Below are 16671 nucleotides of genomic sequence, written 5' to 3'. Positions count from 1 at the left end.
TTCTATGGCAGGAATTATTTCGGCAAATTTACTTTTGTACCGGGGATCTAAGAGTGTGGCAACCCAGTAGTCGGGATTACTTCGAATTCTGACAATCCGAGGGTCATGATGCAGGTAGTGCAGCAAGAAGGCACTCATGTGTCTTGCGCATGCAGGAGGACCAAGACCTTGTTGTGTTGGTAGCAAGGTAAGAATCATGCTTCCTTCCTCTGCCCTATCCCCCCAACCTCGCACAACAGAAATGTGATCAAGGTCTCCCTCATCTGATGAGTCTTTCATGCCCATCGCCAGTTCGTCCTCCACTTCTTCCTCGGCTCCTGCACCTTCCTCAACAGTTTGGCTGCTACCATGCGCCCTCGTTAATCCCTCTCCCCCACCCTCCCATGCCTGCCGCCTTGGTGCTGCCGACCATCTGGACCTTGGAGATGTTATCCCTTCCGCATACGACTCCTTCTCTACTTCCTCCCCCTCCTCTTGTCCCACCACCTGACTCCGAATACTGTTTAGAGTGTGCTCCAGCATGTAAATGACCGTAATAGTCATGCTGATAATGGCATCGTCAGCACTAAACATCTTCGTCGCCATTTCAAAACTGTGCAGAAGGGTGCATAGGTCCCTGATCTAAGACCACTCCTGCAGCGTGATTTGCCCCACCTCTGGATCTCGTTGGTCCAGGCTATACGTCATAACGAATTGCACCAGGGCTCGTCGGTGCTGCCACAGTCGCTGCAATATGTGCAGAGTTGAATTCCATCGCGTCGGCACATCGCATTTCAGCCGGTGAACTGGCAGGCCCAACGACTTCTGTAGAGATGTAAGTCGTTGAGCTGTGGGATGCGAATGGCGGAAGTGAGCACACAGCGACCGTGCCCTCTGCAGAAGGCCATCTAGTCCCGGATAGTGGGCTAAAAATTGCTGGACAACCAGGTTCAACACGTGAGCCATACAAGGCACGTGTGTGACATTGCCCCGGCGAAGGGCCGCACCCAGGTTTGCAGCATTGTCGCACACGACCTTCCCTGGCTGCAGGTTCAGTGGAGACAACCATTCATGAAAATCGGTCTCCAGAGCTGACCACAACTCCTCAGCTGTGTGACTCACATTTCCTAGACATTTCAAAGTAAACACCGCCTGATGCCGTTGAGCCCTGCTGCCAGCATAGTAAGGAGGTGTGCAGGATTCCTTCTGCACAGTTAGAACGCGGGTGGCATTACCAGACAGGCTTTGGGTGCAGGTGGAGGACCGAGAGGAGGTTGAGGAGGCAGAAGCAGTGGAGAAACTTCTAGATAAAGAGGATTGACGCACAACTCGTGGGGACGGCAAGGCTTGGACAGCAGCCCCTTATCCTGCTGTCACCATAGTTACCCAGTGCCCAGTCAGCGACATGTAACGCCCCTGTCCATGCCTACTCGTCCAAGTGTCTGTGGTGAAATGCACCCTGTCACACACAGAGTTTCTCAAGAAAGCGGTGATGTTGTATGCGACATGCTGGTGTAGCGCAGGCACAGCTTTCTTTGAGAAGTAGTGCCAACTGGGCATCTGGTACTGGGGCACTGCGACGGACATAAGGTCTCGAAAATCCTCTGTGTCCACCAGGCGGAAAGGCAGCATTTCTTTAGCCAACAGCTTGCAGATGGTGAAATTCAACCTCTTAGCTTTGTCATGGCTAGGAGGAAATGGTCTTTTACTTGTCCACATCAGAGGGACGGAGGGCTGGCTGTTGTGCTTAGACGGGGTTGAGTAGGGTGTCCCCGGCAAACTGCCGGTCTGTGAGGAAGATGCAGGCGGACATGTTATGTTGCCTTGATCCAAAGGTGGTGCTCTCGATGTCGGAGAGCGCTCAACACCAGCAGGTGTTTCCACTTCCAAATGAACTGATGACCTGCCAATCACACTGGCTGTTCCGGGTAAAGAGGTGGCAGGTATGCGTCCAAAAACATGTGTGACTGCCCTCCCCCCAGTCACAGAGGATGAAGAGGCCGCGGATGCATAAGATGGGGCAGACGTTGGTTGGCCCGTCCCGCTAGGCCGCATTGTAGCACAGTGAGCTTCCCACTGCAACTTATGCTTCATATCCATGTGACGGTTCATGCATGAAGTACTCAAACTATGGATTTTTTGGCCTCTACTTAGCTTTTGGAGACAAATGTGACAGATAACATGAGTTGGGTCATCCTTTGCGATCTCAAAAAATGCCTAGGCTATGCAAGGCTTAGAGCCCATGCGACCTGAAGAGCCACCATGACTTGTGGTCAGAGGCAGAGTTGTGATTGAGGATGCAGTTGTTGACGTGCTTCCAGTACTTGATCTCTGTCCAGGAAGGCGCAACCTAGCCTTGTCGTCACTAGCATCCTCCTCCACCTCCTCTGCTGACCTCATCGACTGGCTGACTGTGGGTTGACAGTAAGTGGGATCTCCAACCTCATCATCATTACCCTGTGTGTTCTCACACCCGTTGTCCTCAGAGCCAACCTCTTCTTGCCCTGACCGAAAAGTCAAGTTGTCGCTCCAATCAGGTATCTGAGTCTCATCATCGTCTTCCTCATTGTCTCCACCAACAGGAGTTACAGTTTGGGAACGAGGGTCTACATTATGCTCAGAACCTTCTTTATCTGGGCCTGGATCCGACTGGATAAACATTCTGAGCATCAGTGCAGATCATTTCCTCGTCTGGATTCACAGAAGCTTTGGAGCAGACCTCTGATTCCCAGGCTATAGTATGAGTAAACAGCTCTGCAGACTCAACCATCTGTGTTACACCATACTCAGAGGGGCAGCTGGAGACTTAGAAGCTGTGAGGAAGCAAGTGCAATTGGGGTGACACCTCTGAGGACTGGAGTATTTGTGATGTTGAAGTTGAGGTGGAGGAGAGCCCACTTGAAGGAGCACTTGATATCCGTTGAAGCACCTACTGTTTTTGCCTCATCTGGAATTTGTAGCGATGGGCGTGTCCGTAACAAAGGGATCATATCACATTGTCCACGAAAAGAAGTAGACATCTTAGTTTGGCTGGAAGATGGTCTTTCTTCTGCAGATGTTACTGTTGCTTTACCACCTACCCCATGGACACAACCTTTTTTTCCCTGTCCAACACGCCTATTCCCCTTTCCACCAGCAGCAGGCCTTTTGCCACTCATTTTGGTGGCTAACTAATTGGCTACTCTGTAGTTGTTTGCACAAAAAACGATGGATGGAAACCGAGCAGAGCTGAGTGGCCAAACTGTGGTACTAGCCCAAAAGGATTGGCTGGGTTAGATGCAGTAAAACAATTTTATTAGATACACAGGAGGTGTAGCTTGCTTCACAGGTGCGCTACTCCGCTGACTACGAGACACTGCTACTAGGCCCAAAAGGATTTCCTGGGTTAGATGCAGTAAAAAACTAGAATTAGATACACAGGCGGTGTAGCTTCCTTCACAGGTGGGCTACTCCGCTGACTACCAGACCCTGCTACTAGGCCCAGAAAGATTTCCTGGGTTAGATGCAGTAAAAAACTAGAATTAGATACACAGGCGGTGTAGCTTCCTTCACAGGTGGGCTACTCCGCTGACTACGAGACACTGCTACTATTCCCAAAAGGATTTACTGGGTTAGATGCAGTAAAAAATTATTAAATACACAGGTGGTGTAGCTTGCTTCAGATGGGCTACTCCACTGACAACCAGACACTACTACAGGCCCAAAAGGATTGGCTGGCTTAGATGCAGTAAAAAATTTGTATTAGATACACAGGTGGTATAGCTTGCAACACAGATAGGCTACTCCAATGACTAACAGACACTGCTACTATGCCCAAAAGGATTTACTGGGTTAGATGCAGTAAAAAATTGTTATTAGATACACAGGTGGTGTAGCTTGCTTCAGATGGGCTACTCCACTGACTACCAGACACTACTACTAGCCCAAAAGGATTTCCTGGGTTAGATGCAGTAAAAAATTAGAATTAGATACACAGGCGGTGTAGCTTCCTTCACAGGTGGGCTACTCCTCTGACTACAAGACACTGCTACTATGCCCAAAAGGATTAACTGGGTTAGATGCAGTAAAAAATTGTTATTAGATACACAGGTGGTGTAGCTTGCTTCAGATGGGCTACTCCACTGACTACCAGACACTGCTACTAGGCCCAAAAGGACTTCCTGGGTTAGATGCAGTAAAAAATTACAATTAGATACACAGGTGGTGTAGCTTCCTTCACAGGTGGGCTACTCCACTGACTACCAGACATCTTCAGAGACCAGCGTGTCTCTGAAGGATGACAAGCTGGATGGTAGCGCTCTGCTGCAATCCAGCACTTCAGAGACACTGCAGGTAGCGCTTCAGAGACACTGCAGAGCGCAAGAATGCCTGCGCTCTGCAGTGTCTCTGAAGGATGACAAGCTGGATGGTAGTGCTCTGCTGCGATCCAGCCTGTCATCTCAATGCCATCCCAACGTGGGAGAATTCTCCTGCTCAAGCGGTGACGTCATTTGCTGGCACCGCATGCACAGGAGAATTCTCCCACGCTGTCAGTGACGTGCATGAGGTGAGCTGAGTTCATTGGTCATGAACTCAGCTCATCTGGATGCCGTCACAGCCAGACACTGAGGAGCTTCACTGAGGAGCTTCTCAGTGTCTGCGGCATGGCAAGCTGGATGACAGCGTTCTGCTGCGCTCCAGCCTGTCATGTCAATGTAGCAGAGCTGAAGCTGTCCTGGGAACCATGGAAAGGTAAGGATGAGGCTGGTTTATTATTTTACTTTTATTGCAGGAGATCGTTGGCTTCAGCTGGAATGGGCGATACGGTAAGTAGGGTTTAATTTAGAACATTAAAGGAATGTGTCTTTATTTCAATTAAAGGACTTTATTCTGGGTGTTTGTGTTTTTTTTAACTTTGACTATGGGGTTAGTAATGGGGGTGTCTTATAGACGCCTCTCCATTACTAACCTGGGCTTGATGTCAGCTGGCATTATAAGCGGACATCAACCCCAACCCTATTACCCCACTGCCACCGCTACAGGGCAGTGGGAAGAGCGAGGCTAAGTGACGGCAGCTGACGGCTGGTGTTTCTAGCCTGGGAGGGGGCCAATATTCATGGCACCCTTCCTAGGCTATTCTAGCTATTAAAATAGGGGGGACCCCACGTCATTTTTTTTTGGGGTCCCCCATTTTAATAGCTAGTAAAGGCTAGGTATTCAGCTGGGGGCTGATATTAGCAGCCTGGGAAGCTCCGTGGGTATTACCCCCTTCCTAGGCTTCAAACATCTGCCCCAGCCGTCTGCTTAACCTCCGCTAGAGACTAAAATTACGGGGAACCCCACGCCAATTTTTTTTTTAATAAATCCTTTATTTTAACACTAAATGACAAGTACAGTAACCAACACTGTAACTGTACTTATTATATATGTGACTGACATGTTTTTATCTATCTAATCTATGTGTGATGCTCTATTCTTTCTGTTTTAAATTGTCGGTACTGGTGTATGCCACCGCTGAATTGCCGGCTTTTCATGTTTCACTGTGAGCACTGTTCCCATCGATTTGGGCAACCACTGTAATGCCACAACCACCATGGCTGTGGCATTACAGTGAGTGGCAGACAATCCCTCCATGATTGGTGCTCTAAATAGCGCCAGACATGCAGGACGGGGACCCGAGCTCCCACCCGAGCATCTCGAAAGTACTCAGCGAGCTCCGAGCATCTTGAGTACTGAGATGCTCGGGTGAGTACTGAGCAGAGCCGAGCATGCTCGCTCATCACTAATTAACAGTATTACTGTGAAAAAATCCAGTTAGCTTTTGGTGCATGAACAGTTATCGAACATAACCTCGAACAGTCGAATTTTTTGCAAATCGTTCGAGTTCATCGAACGACTCGAACACCGCCCAAAACAGCTCGAATTTGAGATTTGCAAACAGTTTGAGTCGAACACCGCTCATCTCTAGTGCTAACAGAGTTATGTAGTTTCTATTTGATGTGTGCCACGATATACCAAGCTTATTTTCTAACCGCACAGCCTGCACAATCCTAATAGTCGTCTAACAACATGTAAAAGAATTTCCACACACAAGAAGTGCATATGTATGTCTTGCCCCTACCAAGACCAGACCTTTCAGGAGCTGTACAGCCGCCTCCACCAACAGCATGTGCGGCATTGCCAGCTCCAGAGCTGGCCGCAGGAAAAGCTGATTTCGCCCTACAAGATATTTTTGATGCATGTCACCAGCACTAGGTATCGCCGATGCCAGCAACCTTCTCCTCTGATTACCTCAATTTCTGTCTGGTTCCCAGGTTTTATTCAACACAAAATCATCATCATCGTCATCATCGATCATTCGGCTGACGGGTGCCTTTGTGTCTGAAATAGCTGTAACCACGCCCCAGCACTGACTGACAAGCACCATGTACTGATGCACTGGTGAGCCGACTGTCAGTCAGTATCGGGGGTGCGGTTACAGCCGCTGCTCACTATGTACAGAGCAGTAACTGAAGCCGTGCTGGCCGCCCCTCTACGACTGAAAGCCCAAGGCTATCAGGAGAGATAAGGTTAATTTCCTCCAGGCACCAGGAAGTCCAGTGCTGCGGCAGCACAGAGTCAGAACACTAGAACACTATTAGCCTGCAGATTAACTACATATCTGCAGGTTAATAGTGATCTGAGAAACTCCCTTTAAACATTACTGATTATTCTATTGGCTGTAGAAAGGGAAAATGGCTTTCCAACTGATGTGCTAAACAGAGGAATACCCTTTGTTGACAACTTTTAGAGAGAATAAAACATTTCATATCTCACCATATAATTTCATGAAGATCAGAAGTGACACTTTATATATTTAACATCACCATACAGTGAGAAAAATATGGATAGCAACTCAAGCAGTTAGTTTAGAAGCCGCTCATGCTGTTACAGTGAGACAAACATATAATATAATAATAAGATCAGCACCTTCCAGGAACTGGAGCAAATCACCAGCAGTAACCTCTCCGTGTACATGCAGAATCGCACTGCGCAGTAATTCGCCATCTCCAAACATTTTGATTCTGTTTCATAGACATTTAGCTTTTCCTGTATTGAAGAAAATATTGATATAAACCTCATAAATTATTGTTTGTTTTTACAAACCCATATGTAATATAGTAATGCAAGACATAGTTTTAAAGCAAGAAGCATGTTTCCCAATGGATTTGTTTAGACACTCCAAATAATTATATCTTTCAATCAGGGAAACCGTACATAGCAGCAGCCAATGCGGCCGCTATGAAACTTGTAAGTTGAGGGGGCCAGATGAAGCTCGGCACCAGGCCTTCTCCTCCCCCGTCATCACAATTTCAGTGGTATCCATATCCCCAGAACACAGATACCATTGAAGAGAATTATAAACGGAAGCTAAAAGCTCCATGATCCTTCACTCAGCCTGTGCCAGTGAATCTGAGACTCCATTCAGTGCAGGCATGATGACATCACTACATTGTGGAGCCTCTGCGCTCACACTACACAGGTTCAAGCAGCACACCGGGGGAATGGGGTGAAATGAGTAGTGTGTTGCTTTTTTCCGTTTTAAATCATCAGTAATTTGGGGGTCATATACTAAGTGGGGAGTTGGTGGTGGTCATTATACTGAGTGGGGGTCTAGTGGTGGCTCTTGTGCTGAGTGGGGCGCTGGTGAGGGCCATTATACTGGGTAGGGGACAGGTGGAGGCCATTATACTGAGTGGGGTGTTGGTGGGAGTCATTATACTGAGTGGGGAGCTGGTAGGGGCTCTTATACTGAGTGATGGGACTTGGAGGCCATCATATCGAGTTTGGAGCTGAGGGGGCCATTATACTGTTTGAGGAGCTGTGGGGGCCATTACACTGTGTGACGGGCTTTGGGTCCCTCATACTGATTCATGATGGTGAGAATTCCCATACTGAGTGTGGGGCTGTGGGGGACCTCATTATGTGTGGGGGGCTATGGGAAACCTCATTCCGTGTGGGGGCACTCATTCTGAGTGAAGCTATGGGTGCCATCATATTGAGTGGGAGTATCATACTGACAGCCCATAATATTGTGTGGGGGCCAAGATACTGTATTTAGGAGGGGACTATGAGGATATCATACTATGGGGGGCACTTTAGGGACATCAGGCTGTGGGGGTATTATACTGTGTTAGTGGCACTGTGGGGACATTATACTTTTTCTGGAGGCACTGTGGAGTCAGCAAACAGAACGTGTGGGGTAAAACTGGGGATGATTCACTGTAGGGATACCATACTCAGTGTGTGTATGGGTGGAGGCATTTTTGGAAGATCTATACTCTATAATGGCGATAAAAGGAGTATTATTGGTGAGAACACCAAGGGGCTTCAGTTAGGGACATAATTACTGTGTGCATGCCACAATACATGTCCTTCTCCTGGTTTATAAAAGTAGGGAGATATGACTCTGTTGAATATTTATATATTTTATTGAGGGGGCAATTAGAAATTTTCCTCTGGGGTCCTGTGATTTTTATATACACCACTGCTTTAAACATCCATTTGCTAGTTCATACATAAATATATTTTCACTATTGCATTGCTAAAAAGGCTCTTCAGTCAGTAGATTACTATACTGTGTGCTAGAGTCTCTCGCTCATCGGCACTCGGAGGTAGATACAGGACACTGTCTGTTTAAATGACTTGGTGGTTTATTATAAGAAAAAAACAAAGTAGATAATTTACAGAGGCCGGTAAAACAGAAAACCATAGAACCAAAAAACCTCTTTAAAATTTTCAAACTTTATTAAATATCTTAAAAATATCAATATCATTAAACCACCACACAAGTGAGTAATAAGATCAAGAAAGTAGCCACTAGTCAGTAGGAAAAATACAGGGTGGGCCATTTATATAGATACACCTAAATTAAATGGGAATGGTTGGTGATATCAATTTCCTGTTTGTGGCACAATAGTATATGGGAGAGGGAAAACTTTTCCAGATGGGTGGTGACCATGGTGATCATTTTGAAGTCGCCCATTTTGGATCCAACTTTATTTTTTTCAGTGGGAAGAGGGTCATGTGACACATCAAACTTATTGAGAATTTCATAAGAAAAACAATGGTGTGCTTGGTTTTAATGTAACTTTATTCTTTCAGGAGTTTTTTACAAGTTTATGACCACTTATAAAATGTGTTCAAAGTGCTGCCCATTGTGTTGGATTGTCAATGCAACACTCTTCTCCCACTCTTGACACACTGATAGCAACATCGCAGAAGAAATGCTAGCACAGGCTTCCAGTATCCGTTGTTTCAGATGCTGCACATCTCGTATCTTCACAGCATAGACTATTGCCTACAGATGACCCCAAAGATAAAAGTCTAAGGGGGTCAGATCAGGAGACCTTGGTGGCCATTCAACCGGCCCACGACGACCAATCCACTTTCCAGGAAACGGTTCATGTAGGAATGCTCGGACCTGACACCCATAATGTGGTGGTGCACCATCTTGCTGGAAAAAGTCAGGAAACATGCCATCTTCAGTGCATAAAGAGGGTAACACATCATCATGTAGAAATTTCAGATATCCAGTGGCATTGAGGTTTCCATTGATGAAGAATGGCCCCACTATATTTGTACCCCATATACCACACCATACCATCAAGATACAAGATGAGCAGCATCTGAAACAATGGATACTGGAAGCCTGTGCTAGCATTTCTTCTGCAATGTGTCAAGAGTGGGAGAAGAGGGTTGTATTGACAATCCAACACAATGGGCAGCACTTTGAACACATTTTATAAGTAGTCATAAACTTGTAAAAAACTCATGAAAGAATAAAGTTAAGTTAAAACCAAGCACACCATTGTTTTTTTTATGAAATTCTGAATACGTTTGATGTGTCACATGACCTTTTTCCCATTGAAAAAAATAAAGTTGGATCCAAAATGGGCAACTTCAAAATGGCCGCCATGGTCACCACCCATCTGGAAAAGTTTCCCCCCTCCCATATACTAATGTGCCACAAACAGGATGTTGATATCACCAACCATTCCCATTTAATTTAGGTGTATCCATATAAATGGCCCACCCTGTAGGTGAACTATCAAATCCCTGTTCTTGTATCTATTTTACTTCTACACGACTGCCGGGATCGGTGCCCTATTCAATACGCGAGATTGGCGCCCCTGCTCCGAGTAGGCTTACCCTGTTAGGGCCCTAGTATATCCTATAGGTAACGTCTGCCCAGAAGACAAGAAAGCCCAGATTGTGGTGTCACCTTCTAGAGTCTATACTTTGACAGAAAAGACAGAATAGTGTGTAGAAAGATAATAACCTCTTAGGGCCTAAATCGCACCCTGACAGTATTCCTGCCTGACAGCAGATGTGAACCCTACTGTTTGATGGAACCCCCGCACCTCGTTGACTCACCCTGAAAGTCCTTGCAGGCCCTGCAGTGCTCAGGGGTGACAGGCTGCAGGATATAGAGAGGTTGTTTAGCAACCAGATTCCCACTAGCTGACACCACATCTCACACATAAAATTACCATAAAGAGATAAAGGTATAGAAGGTCTCAGACGCTACAGAATACAAAATATACCAATGGTCCAATTTGTCAATGAATAAGGCAAGCACCTTTCCCTTAATAGGAAAATTAATCCATAGTTTCCTTACTTAAAGGGTTGTCCAGTACTTTTAAAAATATGCCAATGTGTTTTAATGATAAATAGAAGCTTCTTTCTATTTACCTCCTGGTGCTGTTTCTGCCTGTGAGCGGCGCTATCGGTTGCCGCTCACAGGCAGCACGTGACCCCCGGCTGCAGCCAGCGCTAACATTCGCTGACGTCACGACAAGCCCAGGCTGCAGCCAAGGGTCCCTCTTCCGCGTTCCACCGGTGGCTGCTGGGTTGTGGGCAGGGATACCCCGCGCGTCACACCCGGCATCCACCGCGTCGGGTCCCCATTCATTGGGAAATGCTGGGTGTGACACGGGGAATAACCCCACCCACAACCCAGCAGCCACCACGGGGACCCCAGCGCTGAGTCACGCCTCACTTGACGTGACGTCAGCGGGGGGTCACATGCTGCCTGTGACACATTGGCATATTTTTAAAAGTACTGGACAACCCTTTTAATCAAATACACAATACATTAGATCATCTCCCTATAGATATAATGGCAAGAAAGATAATATTTATCTTGCTTATGCTCCATAAATCATAGCCCGATGCATTTCCCCCCTTTTTCTTGAATAGGGGTTCATCAGGGGATCAACATAGGAGGATGCAGGGTGTACCAGTCTGCACCCAGAAATATACAGGAGACCCAGTGGAATGCTGCAGTTTAAAAATTTTAAAGAGGTTTTGTGGATCTATGGTTTACGTGGTTTACTATAAGAAGCAGCATAAACCACATCCAAGTGCATAACATAAACATGACCTTTCTGGCATAACAGGAAACAAAAAGGAAAAAGGTACAGAACAGTCCTTACTTTGACCGAGGTCCGGCCATTTAGGGTTAGAAATAACACACAATCCAGTTTAACACACAAACACCAGCTCCTCTCTCTCAGGAGCTAGCTTCCACACACTAAACATCCCCTGAGTGAAAAGGCTGGCTATTTAAAGCCCTGACCATACCCTGGGGTGGAGATATGGTGAATGACCTCCCTCCCACACTATGTTCATTCACTTATAAAACATGCCCTTTTAAATGGCCTATTAACCCTCTCTGCATCTACTATGCAGGAGAAGAATTCCACTTTTCACATCACTTGAGCCAACAGCCTCAGTGAAACATATCTCCCTTCCAGTATTCTGCCAGTGACTTTGTCACAACTGATATAACAGACATGAACTATGTGAGAAAGGGTGAACATCAACCAAGATAGCCAACCAATTCCAAACACACAGTTACTAATCAGTAGCGTATATTATATATACCATATAGATTTAGGTGTATGGAGTTTGAGGCAATTTTTTATAACATTTTTGTAAGGTATCTGCTGATAAGTCCATAGTAAATCTCCTGTTCTAGTGTCTACAAATTCCAGAAAGAAATTCTCCAGAAAATCTGTACCAACTCTTGCTGAATTTTGTGAGGATTTGTGGTGCAGATCGTCTGCAGCGGATTTCAACAGCTGATCTGAAAAAAAAAAATATACAAACCTCCTAGTGTTTCCGAAACGTTGCCTACAGCAATGATGTGTCGACATTCATGACTACTAAAGCTTTTGATTGGCTGCAACACTAAGAAGTTGACATGACATCATCGGAAAGTGCTCGTAAACCGGTACAAGTCGGGGGACCAGGGAAGACTAACCATGGGAGCATGAGAAGACTGGGAAGATGAGTATACTTTTTTTTTTATTTTAGATGATTTCCCGCTGCCAGTATCAGTGTTAAAATTCACTATCAAATCCTTGTGTTGTGGATTTTAACTACCCATTAATATTGATGGGGAATATCCACAAATCTAAATGTAACATCGTGACTTAAATCTAAAATATACCAAAAAACTGAAAATGTAATTTATAGACTAACAATCTTCCAATTGCTACTGTGGGAGGGAAGAAGGTTTGAATAGGTTGGAGTTTAACCTATCTTTTATCTTTTGTACCACAGAAAAACAGAGACTTATTTTCTTTTACCAACTAAATAAACTTGCGTCCTCAGCCGATCCAAGTGTTCATTTTTATGGAGAAGTTGGATGAATGTAGCTGTTTAGGCAACAGATATTGGTTATTAATATACTTTGAGCAATTAATACAATTTGAAAATTATTCAGTATATTTTTGTATGTGTCCAGTTTTTCTGATGCAAATGTTCTGTTATGCTTCTGTTTAATTAATTGATACTCTGTTGAACTAATATGTTTTTGTTTAATTGATCGATATGGCTTGTTGTGCAGCATTATTTTTGCATTGAGCTAAGATAGCATTGTGGGGGTCCATAGTCCTTCTGCTGAGAGCTGTTCCCTCCTCCATATATCAGAGCCTCAGCTGATCGAACTTCTACTATAAAAGAGCTGGCATATCAGATAATATACTCTAATGTACATGAATGCAAATTACAGTAAATCAAATTGAACACATAACCCTAAGGGCTGACTCATACCACCATATTTTCTGTCCGAGTGCAATCCGACAAAACATCAGATCGCACTCAGGCCAATGTTATTCTATGAGGCCACACAAATGGCCAATTTTTACTCGGACCAGCTCATTGGATCACACTCGGCCATACAAATCAATGGATCTGTGGAAATCATGAGACTGGACTCGGATGACATCTGAATGTAGTCCGATTTCAATGCACTGACATGATGGAGAAGATATAGAAATTGATCAGAGTTTTATTAGGCCGTAATTTGCATAATTGGCTTAATTCTCTCAGATGAGTGAATTGACGGCCATGTGCACCTGCCCTAATCTCCAGAAATATCACATCTGCTGATATGTATTTATATTCATGAATGTTCAGTACAGACCTGTATGCTGTTCACAGATGATGAAAGATCCCATACTTTTAGGTCTCCAGCGGTAGATATTGCAACCAATGAATCCTCTGCAGAAAAATAATATTTTATTCACAGATGTATGAGAATGTGTACAAACAGTGCTTTACCAAACTGAATGACAAGGTGTGCACACAGTGAATGTACGTTGTCATTAATGGTGTAAAGAAAGCTACAGTGCTGTGCAAAGGTTTGGGCAGGTGTGGAAAAAAATCTGCAAAGTTAGAATGCTTTCAAAATAGAGGAGTTAATAGTTTATTTTTATCAAATAAAAAAAAAATGCAAAGTGACTGAACATAAGACAAATCTAAATCATATCAATATTTTGGTGTAACTGCCCTTTGCCTTCAAAACAGCATTGATACTTCTAGGTACACTTGTACACAGTATGTAAAGGCAGGAAGGATGTGCCAAACATCTTGGAGAACTAACCACAGATCCTCTATGGCTTTAAGCTTGTGCAACTCCTCTTATCTCTTTCTGTAATCCTACACAGACTTGATGATGTTGAGATCAGGGCTCTGTGGCGGCCATATCATCAATTTCAGGATTCTTGTTCTTTATCCTGAAGATAGCTCTTAAAAGATTTGTCCATTCACTTTTTGTTACTGCAGACTTCTAAATCCTTACAGCACGCGCACCACATGCTATGAAGATACTATGGTGTTTCTGCCCAGAGCCGCTGGTCACATGACTGAAAGTATGCGATTTGCATACTTCCAGCCTCATTCCAACTAGGCGTGCTCGGCCTTGCTCAATTCATTTGTCAAAATGGTTTTGAGGGTTTACTTTGGCACAGGAAACATTGTGAGATCCCTCACCCATTTCCTAATTGTTTCTATTTATACTGGTCGATATAACTATAAAAAGGAGAAGGAGCAGTGATGGGTTGATAAGAGCTGGGTTCTGGGTGACAGCAATAATTGTTAAAGAAAAAAACATTTTAAATCAGTGTCAGTCTGAGAAGGTGCACTTGCTTGTCACAAGTCTCTGTATGAGATTTTACATTTCTTGTGCGTCCTTTTTGTGAAGTGGGGCATACAAAAGAAAATTCCACCAAATCCAGACATTTAACTGTGACAGTCTGCCTTACAAAGTGTGCATGTTAAAAACAATGTATTTTTTTTGGACATCTCTTTTTGCTAGGCAAATTTTACATCAGTAAATGTCACATTAATACAGTGCTGGCTTTTTGTAATTTTTAGGAAACGGTTTGAATTTTGAAAAAAAAAATGCAGACATTTATAGAAGACCCTTCACTGTTTTTGTTCATGTTGAACCAGATAAACCATGTAATAGAGGCTGCAGAGCAGAATAATACCATTTTTTAAAGTTTTGCCTGGTGTGGAGGTAAATAAAATAAATAAATCTTTTTTATTTATTTAGCGCCAACATATTCCGCAGCACTTTTCAGTTCAGAAACATTATCGGCACTGTCCCCATTGGGGCTCACATTCTAATTTCCCAATCAGTATGTCTTTGGAGTGTGGGAGGAAACCGGAGAACCTGGAGGAAACCCACACAAACATGGGAAGAACATACAAACTCTTTGCAGATGTTGTCCTTGGTGGGATTTAAACCCAAGACCCCAGCGCTGCAAGGCTGCAATGCTAACCACTGAGCCACTGTGCTCCCCTGATATTACCAATCAAAGTATTTGGCACCTAATGATTTAACTTTTTTTAAAAGTCCAAGTGGGTATTATCAACGTTTTCACTGGGGGTGTGTACTTCTTCTCCCTGTATGATGCTGACCAATCATAAGCAGGCAGCAACACTCAGAAGATCATGTCCCACAACATGTTAGAGCAGGTTTAACAGTAAATGACATGTATAACAGACAGTTCGATCTCCTGGTCTGACCTCTACATGATTAGAAAGCACAGATGACCAATTCATTTCAGATAAGGTCCTTGTAAGGGTAGGGTCAGAATAGCTAAGTTTAGCTGTGTCACATTACAAACTCAGCTATCAGCTCTCCTGCTCTCATAGTACTGTCAGCTCTATTGTAATTCTCCTCCCCCCACACTGTCCAACCATGTATCAGTAATCACACTTACAGTATATCTGTTGTGCTCAACTTGTAATTGCTCTGCAGTGAGAGCAAAGCAGGGTGTCATTGTATCTTGCAGAGGAGTAGTCCAGAACAGACAGGTTACTCCTGTGTGAGGCATAATGACAGCCTGATATCACTGCAGAGTGATTATAAGATGCTTGAGTACAGCAGACATAAGTGTGATTACTGACACAGCTGCAGACAGACAGTGTGAGCCACAGGGAAGTACAGCAGAGGTAATCAAGCAAGGAGAGGAGATGAGCTGATAGAAGGGTTTGTAATTTGACACAGTAAAACTTTGACTTATGCCACTTTGATTTAAGCAAGAAGTTAGATCAGGAGATCAGGGTTGCATCATTAAATCTCACAAAATGAAAAAATGTGTTCTGAGATATGTTGGGGGCATGTTCTTTCCTTTAAGGGTTACTGTCTGCTTATGATTGGTCAGCATTATAAAGGGAAAAGAAGTACACACCCCAGTGAAAACTCTCTGATGACACCCACTTGGTCTTAAAAAAGTAAACTTATTAGGTGCCAAATACTTTGATTGCTAATAAAACCTAATAAAACATTTATTTCCGCTCTGCAGCCAATATTACATCCTGTGTCCAGTTCATCATGAAAAATTTGGTCAAGAGTCTTCATTAAGTCAGCATGTCTATTTTTACACAACTGTTTTACTAGTCTAATTTGACATCTCTACATGTCACATGGATACTGAGGCTTGCTGCCACATTTTTCTTTCTTACTAGCAGGAGCGTAAGGGGGTGACCGGAATGGTCATGCGCCTTTTCCCTCTTCTTCCCTGTGTGTGCACATTATAAGTTATTTTGTGTTTATCTGATAAACATGTACATGACCTACTAACGGACATGTTAGTTACAAGGACAGTGTAGTTATAAGTCTAGATAGGATCTGGGTAGTGCAGAGGTGGACAATTTAAGAGAAGGGACAATTAAGCTAGGAAATAGTTAAGGAATTGGGAGTTGCTTAGTGTAGGAGGAGCAGGACAGTGTGGACTGGGGGAAGTTCCTGTCCCAGGGCAGTGGTTGCAGGACCAGGGGAACAAGAGGAAATGGTTGAGCAGCAGACTACCGTTGGCCTGTAAATTGGACGAAGGCTGTCCCAACACATTCGGGACCTGCGGTCCAGAAGAG

At 44.3% G+C, this 16671-nt stretch overlaps 1 protein-coding gene across 1 annotated transcript in view; it reads right to left on the bottom strand.

Moving 5' to 3' along the window:
• WDR72 (WD repeat domain 72) overlaps positions 1-16671 on the bottom strand; it is a 588690-nt gene that overhangs the window by 431766 nt on the left and 140253 nt on the right. The window contains exons 6-7 of the mRNA XM_073653016.1: positions 13433-13509; positions 6928-7047 (exon numbers count right to left, since the gene is read on the bottom strand). Of these exons, the coding sequence (XP_073509117.1) occupies positions 6928-7047; positions 13433-13509 (197 nt within the window). The remainder of the gene's footprint in view (positions 1-6927; positions 7048-13432; positions 13510-16671) is intronic.

The sequence above is a fragment of the Phyllobates terribilis genome, unplaced genomic scaffold (assembly GCF_046119375.1).
Source record: "Phyllobates terribilis strain yellow unplaced genomic scaffold, ASM4611937v1 Scaffold_11__3_contigs__length_659146591, whole genome shotgun sequence".
Classification (NCBI taxonomy): Eukaryota; Metazoa; Chordata; class Amphibia; order Anura; family Dendrobatidae; genus Phyllobates; species Phyllobates terribilis.
Note: the sequence above shows the minus strand (reverse complement) of the source record. Positions and strands in the feature narration are given on the sequence as shown.